This window comes from Mirounga leonina, unplaced genomic scaffold, assembly GCF_011800145.1.
Source record: "Mirounga leonina isolate KUSES-001 unplaced genomic scaffold, KU_Mleo_1.0 Mir_91, whole genome shotgun sequence".
NCBI lineage: Eukaryota > Metazoa > Chordata > Mammalia > Carnivora > Phocidae > Mirounga > Mirounga leonina.
In genome coordinates this window covers 44,874,858-44,892,147 of record NW_023270839.1, presented here as the reverse complement: position 1 = coordinate 44,892,147, position 17,290 = coordinate 44,874,858, and the positions used below count along the sequence as shown (strand labels likewise).

General features: G+C 50.1%; 2 protein-coding genes across 2 annotated transcripts in view; one reads left to right on the top strand and one right to left on the bottom strand.

The window, feature by feature from the left end:
- Window positions 1-9,447, bottom strand: part of THSD4 (thrombospondin type 1 domain containing 4) — a 574,978-nt gene extending 565,531 nt beyond the window's left edge. Inside the window, exon 1 of the mRNA XM_034994843.1 lies at window positions 9,121-9,447. The gene's annotated coding sequence lies outside the window, so the exon portion shown is untranslated. The remainder of the gene's footprint in view (window positions 1-9,120) is intronic.
- On the top strand, window positions 8,632-9,639 carry LOC118003581 (translation initiation factor IF-2-like). Its single transcript, XM_034994622.1, has one exon. It carries the CDS (start codon window positions 8,632-8,634, stop codon window positions 9,637-9,639), a length of 1,008 nt encoding a protein of 335 aa, XP_034850513.1.
- Window positions 9,640-17,290: the final 7,651 nt, after the last annotated feature.

Below are 17,290 nucleotides of genomic sequence, written 5' to 3'. Positions count from 1 at the left end.
GTTGCCCCAGTGCCCGCCTGAGGACAGAACGGAACCGAAGAGGGAAAGGGAAGACAGAAAACAAGCCCCCCTTCTGTTTCTCAGCACTCCCACCTGAGCCTCCCAGGTGCATCTTCTCTGCAGCGCCTCTGAGCTGCACGGATCGCTACGGGAATGGCTCTGGCTTTGGACCTGGTCATTACATGGCTGGGAACTGAATTTCCAAACAGAACACGAGATGGGGGCGGGAGAAGAAGAGGTGGCGGGGAGAAAAATAACAGCAAGTTGAACAGGGACCTTGGTAGTTACTAATTTTTTCTTTTTTTTTTTTAAGATTGTATTTATTTATTTGAGAGAGAGAGAGAAAGCGAGCACAAGCAGGAGGAGCCGCAGAGGGAGAAGGAGACTCCCCGCCGAGCAGGGAGCCCGATGTGGGGCTCGATCTGGGATCGTGACCTGAGCAGAAGGCAGACACTTAAGCTACTGAGCCACCCAGGTGCCCCGCTAGTTACTAATTTTTTGATTAGGGAAAAACTAGAAACAACTGAGACCACGAATTAAAATGATGGAAATTGTCATTTATGCCTAAGAATGGGAAGCCTGACTAGGTCAAGAGAAATGTTTACACAAAATCACAGTCTGTAAAAAAGACAGATGTGCATGTGCTTCCAGGCAAATATCAAGGAGAAAACAGAAGGGTGTAAGCAGTTAGTGTACTATGTAGATATGAGAGGGGCCGAGGAGGGCAGAAAGAGGAGGGAGGGAAGTTTGGGTAAAGTTACATGTACAGTAAAAGTCAAGTTAAAAAAACCATATTTGTGGAATCATAAATTATACAGTCTTTCTGGAAGGCCAATTGGCCCATATGTATCATATACCTTTGGAGTATTTATATCTTTTGTCCCCCAAACAGCACTAATGCATTAACAGAAGTACCCCAAACACGCACAAAACAAGCACTTTTATTTGTAAATAATACTGAAAAACCAAAAACAACATGTCCCCCAATAGGGGGCTGTTTAAGCAAAAAGTAACGTTTTTAAAAATACTCTGCAGCCATTAAGAACACCATGTTTTGGAAGAATACTGAATATTTAGTATCTAGGGAAAATGTTTATGATTTAGTGTTAAGTGAAAAAAAGTACTGAACCAAACAATATGTTTAGCATGATACCAATTTTATAAAACTGTGTGTGTGTGTGTGTGTGTGGGTGTGTGTGTGTGTAGAGAGAGACTACAAAGGCACACATTACAAATAATGGTCATCACTGGATCACTGGTTGGGGAATTACGGATCATTTGTGTTTTTCTGTTATTTCCTAAGTTTTCTATAATAAATATACCTTATCTTTGTAATTGGAAAAAAATCATGTCTGATTGAGAAACCTAACCAGCAAATCAGCGGTGGTGTAATCTGCAGGCCGAGTTTGCCACCACGGTCCACCTGGGTTACAAGTGCCACAGCCGATGTGCAGCGCCCACGCTGGACGAACTATGACAAAGGTCGCTCCTGAGCCCCCACCCCACGCCACCCCACCCCCGGCCCACTTCACCTTCCGGGCACAGGTCCACTGCACCCACACCACCTGTCCAGGACATCTCCCGACAGACTCCACCGACCGCGTGAGCCAAGGGCAGTGCAGCAAGGTGTCTAGAGGAGAGCAACTGGGCATCCCGGGCACCCCGGGCATCCCGGGCATCCCGGGCACAGCAAGCCAGCCAGGCCCGCACCCGCCTGCACCTCCACACTGGCAGGAGCACTCGCTCCACCCGCCCTGACTTTTCCGGTTCTCTCACATCTGCCCACGGTAAAGAATGAGCTCTCCTGGATGCTGCATCTGTTTTGAGGCTGGAACTCCATCCCTTCTCTAAGCAAAACCGCCTTAGATTTTACTTTAAGAGTGGGTTACATGGTGATAAAAAGGAATGAGGTACTGATCCATGCTTCAAGAGGGATGACGACATTAATCTTAAGAAAGAAGCGAGGTGCTGAAGACCACATACTGTAGGATTCCATTTATCTGAAATGTCCAGAATCCAGAGAGGCTGGTGGGGAGGGAGGATGGGGAATGACTTCTAATGGGTATGGAGTTTCTTTTGAAGGTGATGAAAATATTCTGGAATTACATAACGGGTAATGATTGCACAACTCCGTGAATAAACTAAAAACTACCAAACTGTATGCTTTAAAATGGTGAATTTTATGGTATGTGAATTACACCTCAATTTTTAAAAAATTGTAAGTGGGTTACAATTAGACTTTTAAGTGGTTACCATTAGACTTGCCAGTGGGTTACAATTAGACTGAGGCACTAACTAGCCCATTAGTTTGCCCAGAGCACACGGTTTGGAGTCAGATGACTGGAAATTCAAACACCACTCTGACATCTACTTGCTGTGTGAGCAGGTGCAAGTTCCTTAACCTCTCTGTGCCTCACTTTTCTGGGCTGTAGAATAGGAATAATAATGTCTAGCTCACACGAATTATTGAGAGAACGCAATAACTTAATGCAGGTAAATCCCAGGACCTGATACGGAGCTCTGTAAATGGTAGCTCCTTCTCCTCAGCAGGCCAAAAGATCCCTTGAACTTCAAGCAGAATGAAACCCTGGGCCCTCACTGGAACATCACTAAAATCAAGCAGGCCCTGGGTACTTGTCTGTTCTGACAAAGACACTAAAGGAGCCAGAGGCTAGGATGGCAGTACACACCCTCTAATGAGACTCAAAGCTTGAAGACACAGCTCCACGCTGAAGGCTCGCCTTATAACCAGCAGTAAACTCCCCCGCCCCCGCAGTCCAAAGGGCCTCCTGTCCACTGTCGGCTGTGACCCTCCTCTCAACCATTAGATAAGTGTTACTATTATTAGCCTCAATCAAGGATGAGGCCATGGGAGTTCAGAGAAACCAGAACAGGGGACAGAGCTGTGACTTGCATCCGGATCAGACTGTCTCCACTGTTCCTAATTCTGCTCGCAAGGCAACTGCCCTCTCTACCCTCAGCCGCTTCGCTTGGGGCCGTCAGGTCACAGCAAGGCTGGCCACGGGCTGGCGCGCAGCGGGCATGCCACAGGAGGACCAGGCAGGCGTCCCTGCCCATCCACCGCGTCTGGCCGGGGAGCATGTAGGCAGGGGGCGAGGGGCAGGGCAGTGTCATCCAAAGGGCAGCTGGAGGCCAGGGAGTCAGCAGCAGAGGGAGGGAAGAGGGGGGCCAGAATTCAAGGCATGTGAGGGTCAGGGGTCAAACAAACGAGATCAATCAGAGAGAGCGTCGTCAGTTCCCCCACAGCAAGGCTTAGAGACCTGGAGGAGAAGCTGCTCACGCCCTTCGCAGAGAAGCGTGGTCTCTGGGCTCGGCCCGAAAAGCCGGGGGAACAGGACGGCACTCCCACGGGTCTAAGTCTGCAGTGCGCACTTTGCGCTCTCGTGCATCTCACCTGGGCTCTGTACTATTATTGCCCTCATTCCACAGACCGGAAAATCACAGCAGAAAAGGAAACTGTCCAGGAAGCCACAGCTTAGTGGAGGCCAGGCGGGAGCCCAGGGAGCTGGCTCCGCGGGGCTCCCCCCCTCAGCATCCCTCCGCCCGCTGCCCAGCCCAGGAGAAGGTGGACCCTACTCCTAGAGATGTGGGCCAGCCAGGGCCACACGCCCTCCTCTCTGTCTTGCAATGACACGTGGTCAGAGGCACTGCGTTTCAGGAGGAAAAGTCTGTTTGGCAACTACCAATTTGTAACTTGCTGATAGGATCAGAAGGTTTCCAAGAAGGAATCAGGTAGAGCAGCCTCCCAGCTGTCCATGTATCCATGTTCCTAAGAAATTAATCTCTCTTGACTGAGCCTCCAAGAAAAATGGTTAAGTCAAAGGCGTGGCTTGTCACCCCGCGGCCCCCCCACACACCGTGGTGATGTGGCTGCATCCCAGCCATAAATCAAAGGCCATGCTCCCCCTTTCATCAGATGCCTGTACATAATTCCCTGGCGATTTCCCTGCTGGGGCTCAGAGGGCCACGGCCTAAAGGGTTAACATCTCATTTCCTCTGTCTTTCAAGCCTTAATCCCCATCCTGAGCTGGGTGCATTCCAAGCCCACCTGGAGCAGGTCATGACGAGCCCCAGCCCACGGCTGGCCCTTCATTTCCCCTGGCAGGAGATTAGATGGGGCGCCCATTAATCACTCATTACTTGGGTCCTCACTGCTGGCCAGCCCTCAGGCAGCCAGCCAGCGGGTGGGGAGGGTGGGGCGGGCCCGCCTGCTGCCCAGCCCAGGCCCCGAGCTGCCCAGGGTCACCTTTCTGCGTCGACAGCCTGGCTCTCTGTCCTCTGGACCACGCCCAAGAGGAGAGGGCCGAGGGAGAACACCGTGGGGTACCACTGAAGGGACCTGCTTCTGCAGGGCTCACTGGAGGGGACAGCGATATGCACAGTGGGAAGATGAGGTAAAAACGGAAAGAGATGAGCAGAAAGAAACCACTCTCCAGGATAGCTAGCCATCAGCAGAGAACACAGCTGCCCATCTGTTTCTGGGGTTCTTCCTTGAGGAATCTCAAGTAAGGGGAAGGGAGTGGGGTGGGGAGGGGATGTTGAATGGATAATTCATCATCATCATTATTATTATTATTGCACAGCTGCGGGTGTTGATTTGCTGGGTTGGAATATAAGTTTGCAATATTTGGCCCTTCCGACACAAACCCCTGGACTTGAGGGGGCCTGTTATGTGTGTGTGTATATATATATATTTATAGCACATGTATTGGGGGCCAACTCCCTGCCAAACCCTGACTGGGTACAGAGAAGGTAAGAGAAACAGGATGAGTACAGGCATTGAGCACCTACTCCATGCTGGGCCTCCCCCTATTGCTTGGGGGACCTGTCCACCCGTCCTCACACCAGCCCCCCAGGTTTTGGCCATCCCTCTGTCACACATGGCTGAAACTGAGAAAGGGGGCAAAATAAGAGCTTGTAGAACAAAGGAGATGTGTTGGTGAGCAGACCCCGCTCTGGGGAGGAAGGGGCGACTCACGAGGCCAGCAGGGAAGGGGGGGCTGGCACGGCATGTTCAGTCCTATTTGGGGGTCCCAGCCCGTTTTTTACCTCAGAAAACTTGGGGCTCTGGAACCAACCTACCTGATCCTTCTCCCTCAGCCTTGCTCAGGCCCAGAAATAAATTCACAAGGAGCCTGGTGGGGGCTGGGCTTGCGTACCTTTGCAGGGAGGGGATGGGGAGCATGCAGTTCAGGACTGAACTAAAGATCCCTTTGACTAAAACAGGGCTCTCTGTCTCTGCCTGGCTGGGGCCACGATGCGCCATTGCTCACTCCTTAGAGTCAAGGTCAAGGCCTCTGTTAAAAAAGGACACTGTGACCTGGGATAAAGTGGCTTATTAGCTCATCACCTGTCACTAAAACCTCGCTGTTAAGGCAGCCTAGGGCAGTGGTCCTCAAATCCAGCGTGTAGAACAACCAATCACTTGAGGCAGTCTTAAAAAAATGCCAATTCCCAGGCCCGGCCTCCACCCTGTAATCTGAGTGTCTTCCCAGCAGACCCTAATTCAGATTCAGACATTCCGCAGACAACCCTTTCAGGAAACAGAAAGATAATGTAAAGAGCACCTGACTTAGGGAGCTGGGTTCTAAGATTTAGGTTCAAAACCTGAGTTGTTGACCCAAGGCAAGTAAGCTGCAGTTTTCTTCCTTGTAAAATGCGGATTATACTGTCTCCCTCACAGGTTGCTGGGAGGATTAAGGCATCAGGCATAACACACCCCAGCGCTCACTAAACGTGACCTGAATGAGGTCATCGGGCCAGCGAGGCTCCAGAAACCAGAGAAGTCAGTTCTGAAGGGCTGGAGAGAGAAAAAAGGGCAACACAGGCCCAGAAGTGAGGAGGGATCCCAGCGTCAGCCCACGGGACCCACAGAGGAGGGAAGGGGCGGTTCCGAAGGAGGGCAAGAGTCCACAAGGCATCCTCCGGCCAGAGAGCATCCCACCGCGGCTCCTTCTTCCCGGCGCCCGCCCGTGTCACGCTATGGCTCCTGGCCTAACACGGCTCATCCACTATTTTCACAGAGAAGAGTCAATAAATACGTATGGAACCCTTACATCCACGCAGATGTAAATACCTATCACAATTCTGCATGCACAGAAGAAGAGAGATAAACGGTTGGGGAAAGGGGAGAGAAGAAGACCAAAGGAAGGAAGGTCCAACCCAGTCGGGAGCTGGCTATGGCCTGGCACCGGGCTACACAGCCTGGAAGGGCTCAGGAAGGAGAAGCCCAGGGGCCAGTCAGGAGAAACTTCAGGATGCCTGGGAGATGAGGCTGGCCCACTAGGACATGTCAGGCTGCATACACAGTAAATGCAAAGGAGGCAGGGGAGCACTTCAGCTGGGTTCAGGGAGGACTGACACAGGCATGTGCAAGAGAGGCTGGGACACTTCCTGGCAGAACTGAATTTCTGAGCTGTGGTTAGAGCTCACACAAGACCATCACAAACACACTGGGTACATCAGGCAGGAAAGAGGTGGGCTGCTCTTGGATCAGCAGACTTGAATTAAGACAATTCCAATGCCCAGACGAAGACTGATCTTGGCCTTGTCTACCATGTCCATACCAGCACATTCACGTCGCTAGATCATTGCTCAATCTCTTCCCTCCGCCTGGCATTGCCCTCTCTACCTCCAGCCTTTCCCATCTCTTTGAACTCCTCCTCATGCCTCAAAGCCCAGCTGTAGTTTTCCTAGCTCCTCCCATGCAGAAAAATCCTCTCCCTCATCTGCGTCCCCAAGGTTCCGCATTGTTTCGTGGTTACTTTTTTTTTTTTTTTTTTTTACATCTTTTTCTCTCCCGGGTGGCTATCTATCATCTGTTAGCCTGTCAACAGATCCAGGGCACGGATATTGTCCTGTTCTGAGTTTAAGCCTCAGCACGTGGTAGCAGTCCCTAGAACACAGCAGATGCCCAAAAATATCGGTTGGAGAAGAATTAAATAGAAGTTAATCCTGGGAGCCATTGTAATTTCTTGAGCAGAATGATGTGGTGAAATCAGAATTTTAGGAATATTAACCTGTCAGCAGGAAAGAAGATGGATTAAAATGAAGAAAGTGATTCCTAGCTGGGAGTCAAGAGGGGAGATTATTACTGTAACCTGGACATGGTTTATGGAGGGGGCAAAGGGAAGGGAGACAGGAAAATGATCCCCTGCGATATCACAAAAGAATGTGGAAGGAACTCAGTAATGAGCGGGCTCTAAATGTGGGGGACGGGATGGGGGCATCGAGGGCATTCAAACACTGAGACTCCAGCCAATTGGGAGGCAAGTGCTGTGCAGAGAAATGCTGGGCGGAGAAGGGGGGTGGGTAATGCCCCATCACTCTAGGATAATTGGATGCAATGACAATAAGCATTTCTAGGCAACAAAACAAAACAAACAACCCCCCCCAAAAAAACTCTCAGTCAAAACATCCAACCCTGATCTTACTCCCAAACTCTGGACTGTATTTAATTTTACTCATTTTTTTCCTAGCAGCCAGTTAGAAAGATTTCTTCAGGGCAGGAGATATTGACATGGAGATAAAGAACTACCCGGGTGCTCGGGGCTGCACGTGGCGGCGGTCACGTGAGCTCATCTGACCAGCCCTCCTCAGGAGAGGCCAGCCAGGTGGCTTATTCCGTAGGGACTCCAGGATTCTGATCACCCAAACGCATTTCCCAGGCCGGGACCTCTGGGAAATCCCTGCTCCAGCCCTGCAGAGGTCTATGGGAAAGTCCCAGGACTCCCATCTGCTTCCTCGTATTAATTCCAGGGCTAGGATTTTGTTTTCCAAGGAATTCAGCTATGGTGCCAACAAAAAGCTATAGGAATTGAGTAGTACCGTATTTAAATCGCGTATTTAAAATGTTTGTTTCTTTGTATATGGAGACCCAGTAAGATCCTATTAAGCCCTTCATCACCCCTTAATCAATGAAGTAAAGACATACGCAGGTTGTGCAGGTTTTAAGAGCTGTGTGAGCTTTGAAAAATTTTTAGAATATTACTCAGTGCCTGGGTGCCTTCAGCTGTGCAGACAGTTGGACAAGATGATTTCTTGGACCTCTCTCGGGTCTCCCTCCATGTCTCGTATTCCCAATTCCAACAGGCATCCCACAATCATTTCAGCTACCCAGGTCCGAAGCTTCAGATTCACTTACTGTGCGGCGTGGGGGCGGGAGGGGGTGGTCACAAAAGAGACTCGAAGAGACGCAAGCATGCACATTTAATAGGCAGTAGGGGAGGCTGGGGGTGGGGGGGAGCCAGGGCTGGGTGTAGACTGCTTAGGAAACACCAGACCCACAATTTCCAGATGCTAAGTGGGCCTGAGAACGCCCTGAAATCCACTTCCCAAGTTAGGGCTGATGTTATTTCAAAGAAAAAAAATATATGCTAACTTGCAGATCTCTAAAGCTCCACGAGCTACTTCTGGAACAGCCAATTCTATAGGCGCGCCAAGGGACTGCAGGTACTTGGGCTGCACTTGAGGAAGTCTCCGGAGTTGGCGGAAACAACCCATCCACTCCGGCTCCCAGAGGCGCTGGGCTGCAGCGGCTTAGCTCAGACACACACAAGGATTTGAGGCTTTCTAGAAAACGGCGTGGCCGAGGCCCCGGGCTGGGGCTCGATGCGCGCGGACCGAGACCGACCAGCTCTCCGGCCCGGGGCAGAAGGGAGGCGAGGCTGCGGTTGGGGCGCACGGGCTGGGTGTACACTCGCCGGCCCCCCTCGACCCCGGCCCAGGGAGCGCGGGGCCCCGACTACGGAACGGCCCAGGTTGGCTGTCCCTAGAGTTTCAGAGTTGGAGGGTGGCGGGGTGAGTGCTGGCGCTGGGACAGAGCAAATCCCCAAGGAAGGGAAGGAGGGAAGGGAAGCGAAGTGGAAGGAAAGCGAAGGGAAGGAGAGGCGGCACAGCCGTCGGCACGGACCTAGCGCGCGCTGGCTCCCCAAGCCCCGTGTGGGCGCAGCCCCGCGGCGCCCCGGACACACCCACTGCGCCCCGCCGCCCGCGCCACCGCGTCCTGCGGTCCGGAGCGGGCCCGAGAGGAGGGCAGCGGCCCCGGCCGGGTCGGGGCGCAGGGGGCGCGCGGCGCGCGGCGCGGGCGGCTCTGCTCACCTGGCGGTCCGCGTCCCGGATCGGCCGGCGGCCGCCTCGCCTCGCCCCCGCGTGCTTCCCGGCGCCGGGCAGCCCCGAGCACGCCGCATGGACGGCCGCCGCCGCCGCCCCGCGCCCGCCCTGCACGGGCTCCCGCTGCGCCCCGTTCGGCGTCGGGCTGAGCGGGCGGCCAGAGGCTCGGGTGCGCGCGGAAAGCTGTGGCTCGGAGTTTGCGATCGGAGAACCGGGATCCGCGCTCCTTCGGTCCCTCCTCCCTCCCCCACTCGCGGCCTCCCGCTGTCATCTGGAGCCGCTCCTGTCGCCCCCTGGCGGCCGCCTCGGGAAGGACCGACCCCCAATCCACCCCCTGCGACCCCGGAGGGGCCCCTTGCAAACCGGAGCGGGACTAAGCCCTGGGTACCAGGACAACAGACATCGTCCGGTAAAGAGGAGGACAGTCTAGACAGAAGGGTGGCGAGAGTGGAAGGAAGCGTGGTCCGGATTGGCCAGGACCCGCTGCGGGAGAGGAAGAAGGGCTAAGACCAGGAGGTAAAGGAGGGCCAGATGGTGGAAGGCCTTGAATTACGGGTTCATCTTATCCAGAGGTTTGTGGGAGCCACTGAAGGACTGAGGTCCAAGAGGGACAGGTGCATCCTTGTGTTTGGAACAATCATTCTGGCTGCAACAGGATGGGGCTGAGGCTGAAGCAGGGAGCCAGCAAGAAAAATGTCGCTGTAAACCAGAGCAGGGAAGAGGACAGGACTCTAAGGATAGGGAAAGGAGGAGCCCTCCTCTAAAGGCCACAGAGGTCACCCTCACTCGCACACTCACATCCAAGGTAAGACTCACTGGGCTCCCGAAGGCAACAGAAAAGGACCAGAGCCCTCAAGTTATCATCAAGGGGCATGAGGTAGACATGAAACACACTCCAGGGTGATTCAGCATTGTTTCTTGCCTTATTCAGGTTACCAGTGTGGGAAGGAAAAAGCCTGCTGCAAACCACCCCCACCCCCATCATCATCATCATCGAACTTTGGTCTGTATATCCAAGCCTTTCCAGTAATGTCCCAAGGAGGGCATGAGGAGAGCTAGTTAAAGGCAGAAAAAGTGCTGGAGCCCCGTGTCTTGGTTCCTAACACAGTGCTCTATTCCTTACATTCAAACGGAGATGATGGCAGCTGATGAGGTAGGAAGTAGTGGAAATGAGCCTCCTCCCCAGGAGGGGGTGGGAAGGACCTTACACATTTGAAGAGGCTGGCCAGCTATAGGCAGTCTCCCTCAGAATGAGTCAGCCTGTCGGTCCTGCCTCTAAAGCCTGTCTGCAGGAGCTGTTTTGAAAGTGCAGGTGCACAGCAGGCGGATGGAGGTGGCTGCAGACGGCAAGCTCCCTGCCCATAGCCAGGCTGGACGGGGATGGGTGTGGTGTGTGGGAGCAGAAAGGAGAGCAACGGCCAAAAGAACTCTGAGTGCCTGCTACTGGCCAGCCGCCTGCGCAGAGCCAGTTCTGACTGATCCGTGCTGGTTCAAATGGAAGGAAATAATTCCACACTTGATCAAACAGAGTTTGATTGGAGGCACCTGGTGTGAGTGGGATTAAATTAATTCCCAGCATCACAGGTCCCATGGGTCCAGATTAAGGGGATCTAACAGCTCTCGTAAATTCTGACCAGTTTAAATCATTTATACCACATTGTACTTAATGCCACTGAATTGTACACCTAAAAATGGTTGAAAGGGTCATTTTTATGTAATGCATATTTTACCACAATTTAAACAAAGCAAAACTAATAAAATGTGTTCAAATCGGATTGATTCATTAATTCATTTAAAAGACATATACTGAGTGCTACAGATGAAATGAAGAAATGTTCCAGTCCAAAAGAAGCTCAGAGTCAGGTGGGAGAGGTGCCGTATAGTCAGGAAATTATACTAACAGGTGGTATCATTGGGGGGTATACAGAAGTCTCTGAAGACTGCTGGGACGGGAGCAGAAATCTAGGATGTTCTGCTTGAGCTGAGTCGTCAAGGATGAGGGGAGTTCTTCAGGCAGTGCCTGGTATGAACAGGCCTTAAGAGCAAGGATATGGATTTTGCAAAAACAAGCTTTAGACTTACAGATAAATTACAAGACTAGTACAAGGAATTCCCTTGTGTCTTCCTCTTCCCTTAATGTGAACATCTTGCATAACCAAAGTGCAGTTATTATTGACCAGACTTGACCCAGCTGACCAAGGCTGCTTCTTCAGAGCAAATTCTGATCCACTTCAGACTGGGTCAAATTGTAGAGATCATATTTTGCTTAACTGTCACAAAATGTTCTTTTTATTTATTTTTTATAGACATTTATTTTTTTAATTAATTTATTTATTTGAGAGAGAAAGAAAGAGAGCACACCGAGTGGAGGGAGGGGCAGAGGGAGAGAATCCTCAAGCCGACTCCGCGCTGAGCATTGAGCCCAACATGGGGCTCCACCCCAGGACCCTGATCATGACCTGAGCCTAAATCAAGAGTCAAGTGCTTAACTGACTGAGCCACCCAGGCACCCCAAATGTTCTCTTTATTTAAAGTCAAGGCTGGGGCGCCTGGGTGGCTCAGTTGGTCATGCGGCTACCTTCAGCTCAGGTCATGATCCCAGGGTCCTGGGATCAAGCCCCACGTCGGGCTCTCTGCTCAGCAGGGAGCCTGTTTCTCCCTCTCCCTCTGCCTGCTGATCCCCCTGTTTGTGCTCTCTCTCTTTCTGTCTAATATATAAACAAAATCTTTTTTTAAAAAGTCAAGGCTATACCGTGAAATCCAATCTCATTTTAAACAAAGATATTTACATTATGCATAGGCACCAGTGAATATTAATTATGCTAAAAACAGCAAGCTTTTCATCTTTCAGTCCCACTGTATTTCTACTTTTATCTGAGTGCATATGTATGTGTAAAATCAGAGAGGCAGGATTTGGTCCTTCCGTATGAGATAAGCTACTAACCCTTACCAATAAAGAGGGCAGAGAAGAGCAGGCGCCTCAGAGTAGTAGGGGTCATCTAGCCCCAGTGACTTCCTGGCACGTCAATGTCTTCCATATACAACATCTTGGAGCATGAGTTGTTAATTACGCTCTTGCATATCTGCAATGACAGGTGCTCACTACCTAATAAAACAGCTCATACTTTTGTTGGAGGCTCTCTGTTAGAAAGCTCCTTTTCATTTTGAACTGAAACCATTCCCCTGTAACTACTAGCCTGACCTCTTGAAATGACAGACAAAAAAACATAACTCTTCAGTCATGTGTCAGCTCTGCGACATGTGGGACAGCCCTAGGTTATACCTGTGGTCCTGGTGTAATAAGTAATAGTGCCCCTTCGCTCCATTGGTTGTTTCAGTTGTGATGAGAAAGGCTCTGGTCATCCTACAGAGGACTTCCACTGCCCCACCTGGCTAAGTGTGCCCCCTGCCTAGAGCCGCATCCTGGGCGGTCAGTCATTCCTCCAGCGAAGTGTTGGCGCGTGGGAAAGGCTCCCGAATGCGTGAGGAAGAACAGCCTACTGCTGAAAGCCACTTCCTGGGATTTCAGAGCATGTGGAACCAGAGTAAGAGCCAAGTGTGAACAGACTCCAGGAAGGAAACCTAGGACAAGCAGATCTTTGTGGGGGAGATTTACCAGTAACCCAGCTTCTGTACTTCACTAATAAGCACCGACCAGAATCCTTTTACCAGCAGAACATTTCTTGGGGCTAGAATCTAAAAATTACACTTTGAAAAACACTGCTTTACACTCTTTTGACAAACACCAGTGTTTTCATCCTAATGGCATTTCAGGGGGTTGTGTCCCAGCAGGGAAGGAAACCCCTGTATTATCCCTCCTTTGTTAACACTGGAAGGTTGAAGGGAAACAGACACATACTCAAACCCCTAATTTCAGGCTCCAGCGAGGTACCAGGATCCATCACAATGCTTATACAATTGTGCCTTTTACTTTCTTGGTTGTGCCTTTGCAGACTGTAAAGTCAAGGCAAGCTTGTGCCCAGCAAATAATAAGGAAATAAGGGAAACACAAAAACACAACACAACACAACCTGTCGTGAGCTGGTAAACTTGTCATCTGTGGTTTTAAGCTGTTTCTAAGTGCCTCGGATGAGTACAAAGGAGCCTTTCCTCCCCTTCTTGCCTCCTGAGTTCACTTCATTCACTTCTCCCTCCAGGGGATCTGGGATGTCAACCTAAAAACCAAGTCCCAAGCTCGCATGCCCCTGGCCTGGGGCTGCCCCCCTACTTGACCTGTAATCCACAGCCATGCAAGAGAGGAGCTGTGGCCACCAGCTTGGAGGACAGAAGCAAATGGCTTCTAGATGGCATATCAAGGTTTCCTAACCAGCGTCAGAGTTGACAGGCCACATTTCAGATTACCTAATTCTTATTCCCTCTCTCCCTTCGCTCTTATCCCTTCCTGCCCCGTGTCTGGTCAGAAGAGATAGGAAACTTCGTGTTACCTGGTACAAGACAACTTTTGGAATCCCAAATATTCAGATTATTTCTCTCTTCCCTCTTGGAGAGTGATAATACTCACAGCTCAAAGGCATCACCCAGACCGAAGCTGCTTCTCTCCAGGAGAGGCAACGCTGAGCAAGAACGAGAGCGGACACCACATCCCCCAGGGTCACGGGCTCCCTTTGTCCGTCTGGCACCAGTCACCTAGATGAAGACAATCGCCATTTACAGACTAAGTCCACGTGCTAGCACCTCCTCCCAGACACGACTGATTGATCATCCTTTTATTCATCCTCCCAACCTATACTGATTAAAGCTGACGACGAATGATTGCAGGGAGAATGAGAAAAGTTAGCCAAAGTAAAAAGAGGCCAGCGTTGGAGAGACTGTTCTAGACAGAAGGTAGCACGTTTGCAAAAGCCCCAGGAGAGGCGTGGCACACACAAGGAGCAGAAGGAAGGGAGTGTGGCCAGGACTCAGAACCCAAGAGAGAGGAGGGAAGTGGGGCAGGGATGGGCTGAGGTCTGACTGTGCCAAGCTTTGCAGGCACGGCTCATAACTCCTTGACCACCACAAAGGCACAGGGGTGTCCCATCAGAACAGATACAAGGAGTGGGGTCCTGGAGCCCCCTGCTGCCCTAGATGCTGGATTGGGGGGGCGTCTAGGGGTTCCAGAGTGGAAGAAGGCAGGAGACAGCTTTGGGTAGTGGCCATTATTCTAACCAATATAGAAGTATATCATTTTGTAAATGATATTGCACAAATCTGTTAAAGTTTGGTGATGCTTATGTCCATTTTTGTAAGTTGGGTTATTTTCAAATGAGCAAGAGGAAGCTTCTGAGGGGGTTTAAGCAGGAGCTGACATGATCAGATCTGTGTTTATCCAAAGGGAGAGGGAAAAAAATCCACTTTGTTATTTAAAAAAAAAAAAAAGGTAAGGCAAAAACATCATTCCACAATTCTTTTGTAATGAAAAAATTAAATGCAAAATAAAACAAATCCATCATCCTAAAGGAATGCCTTGTGTCTGCCTTCCCGTGCTTCCTGGGAGACTCTCCTAATAAGGCCTTGTCTTTCACCCATTGCCCATGCTGACCTTGTGACCAGTGCTGCAAGCCTCCCAGATGGCCTGGGGGTGAGGGGTCTCAGTGCAGGAGGCTGCTTCTCTGTTTGAGGGTAATCAGCTTACACTGCGCCTGAAATTGCTGTCACCTTGGCCTCCCTGGCAATTTTCCCTCTTTAGCAAACTGGCTTTCTTGTTGAATTAATTAATTTTTATAAAGTCTCAGAGATACTGCATAGCCAGCGAACCCTGGCCAGATATGGTTTGTATATAAACCCAGGCCACCACGGGCTCACAAAGTCAGTCTACAAGTTCATTGCTTTATCTTGCCTACTCACTTTCATCTTGCCTGTCTTCAGTATACAGAGGCCCTACCAGACTTTGCTACCAAGATGTTCATGGCTCCTGTGTTGCTTTTTTTTTTTTCCTTTAGTGTTTCCTGTGTCACTGTTCTCTGCACGATGGAGTCTTCTACCTGCAAGAAGCAGTTCCGTGTAGTAAAAGCAAGCGGTCAGCCCCCCAGCCTCTATACCAGCGTCACCCACTGGCCACGTCATCATAGGAATCACCAACCCGAGACCTGTAGTCACCTTGTCTACAAAATGGGAGGAAGGTATTTATACGCTGGAAGACAAGGGGACTGGCTCACCCCAGGTCTTAAAGCCCCTTCCAGCTCTCCGACCTATGATTCTCTCAGAAACTCTGCAACAGGGAAATTATGTGGCTCATTTCGGATCCATCTGGGAAAAGATGACATACACAGAGAAGTATGTGACTTCTTTTTTTTAAAATTTCAAGCTGCATTTGAAATGGTTTCTTTCATTTCCACCCCTCATAAGTCCACAGATGGAGGAAGCTAGGGGTCTCGTGACTTCAGAAAAAGCCATCACAACCACTAACATCATCTTGAGTTCCAAATCTCATACACACTGAAGCTGAAGATTTCAGGGCCTACTCAAAGCATATTTAATCTAATCGAGTGGTGTTTTTTCCTTTTTTGGGGTTAAAGCAAGAACACTGCTAAGTCTCCTTCATGGGCTTGTGCAGAGGCTCAGCCCAGCAGTATGGACATGAGCTTCTACTACTACTTATGCCTCTTTCTAGAACTTTTCTATGGATTTCGGATTTGTTCAGGAAGAGTTCTGAGACCTGAGAAGCATTTCTTCTAAAGCGTTTGGAAGAGTGCAACCTCCAAGGACCAGCTGCCTGAGGCGGGGAGGGGGCTTACTGCCTCACCTCTTAGGTCTTGTACCCATCACAGAGAAAGCCATGTGAAGGCACAGGTCTTTAGACAAGGCAGAGCTCCCCCTGCATCAGCTGGGCTACTTAAGGGCATGTTTCCCAGGAGTTGGGGAAGCAAATGGAAGTCTTCAGTGTAGAGGGAACAGGAAACTAACTTACAATTCAGAAAAAAATAGTAACAGCTTGTTTTAATCAGGTTTAATCACTTAACCTGTCTGTACCTCAGTTTCCTCGTCTGCAGAGGGGGACTAAACACTCACTGCTGACTTCTCTCAAGTGGGGAAATGGGTTGAGAGTACTGTTTTTAAAGATCTTATTTATTTATTCATGAGAGACAGACAGAGAGAGAGGCAGAGGGAGAAGCAGACTCCCTGCTCAGCAGGGAGCCCAAGCTGGGACTCGATCCCAGGACCCTGGGATCATGACCTGACCCGAAGGCAGACGCTTAACCGACTGAGCCATCCAGGCGCCCCAGGTTTGAGAGTACTCTCATGCCCTGTACCTTCCCTTTTAGAATTGTAGTCTAAGAGAAGTTGGACTGTGTGTGTACTTGTTCTGTCCCTTTTTTTTCTGGCTAGCTGGACTGCCATTCTTCCATTGTCATGGGAACATTCCAAAGGATGGATGAAGGGTACAGGATCAAGCAGGGAACAAACATAAGCAAGAACAAGCATGTAGATTAAGACACCAACTTCTTCTGACCCAGTTCTATGAGTGGAAAATACCACACAGTGAGAAAAAAACCACATCACCCTGACATGCATGCAATTAGATATTGTGGTGCAGGTCAGAGGTCAACCCAAAGGGCTTATTTTTCTTTTTTTCTTTTTCTGTTTCTCTTTTCTTTCTTTCTTTTTCTTTATTTCCTTTCTTTTTTTTAACAGGTTGTTTCAAGAAGAGAGAGAAAAAAGAAACACACTTTCACAAGATTAACTTTAATTGGGGTCAAACTTTTTACTTGTCAGCATCTGAAGTTCCCTTGAAGCTAATAAGAACCATCTTCTGTGTGACGGTTTCATGAAGAAGAAACATCTGACTTATGGAAGATGTGGGGGTTTTATAGTTAAACAAACGTGCACCTGGATCCTTGCTCTGCTAACTTATTAACTGTGTGACTCTGGAAAAATGACTTGATGGAGTCTGAGTTTTTCGACTCCTAAGCGGAGATAATAATTCTTAAGCGCACGGTTTGGGTAGTCATTACTGAGGTTCACCATTTCCCCCTTAGGGGGAAGAGAGAATTTGACTTCCCTGTCCCCTTGTCCCACAGTTAAGTGTGGCCATGTGACTTGCTTTGGCCAATGGAATGTGACTTCTCTTTCTAAAAATTGAAAGGAGGGAGGGAGGGAGGGAAGGAAAGAAAGAAGGAAGGAAGGAAGGAAGGAAGGAAGGAAGGAAGGAAGGAAGGAA

Excerpts from the sequence above, each read along its gene's own strand:
- LOC118003581 (XM_034994622.1), top strand. The coding sequence starts at position 8,632 with ATGCGCGCGGACCGAGACCGACCAGCTCTCCGGCCCGGGGCAGAAGGG.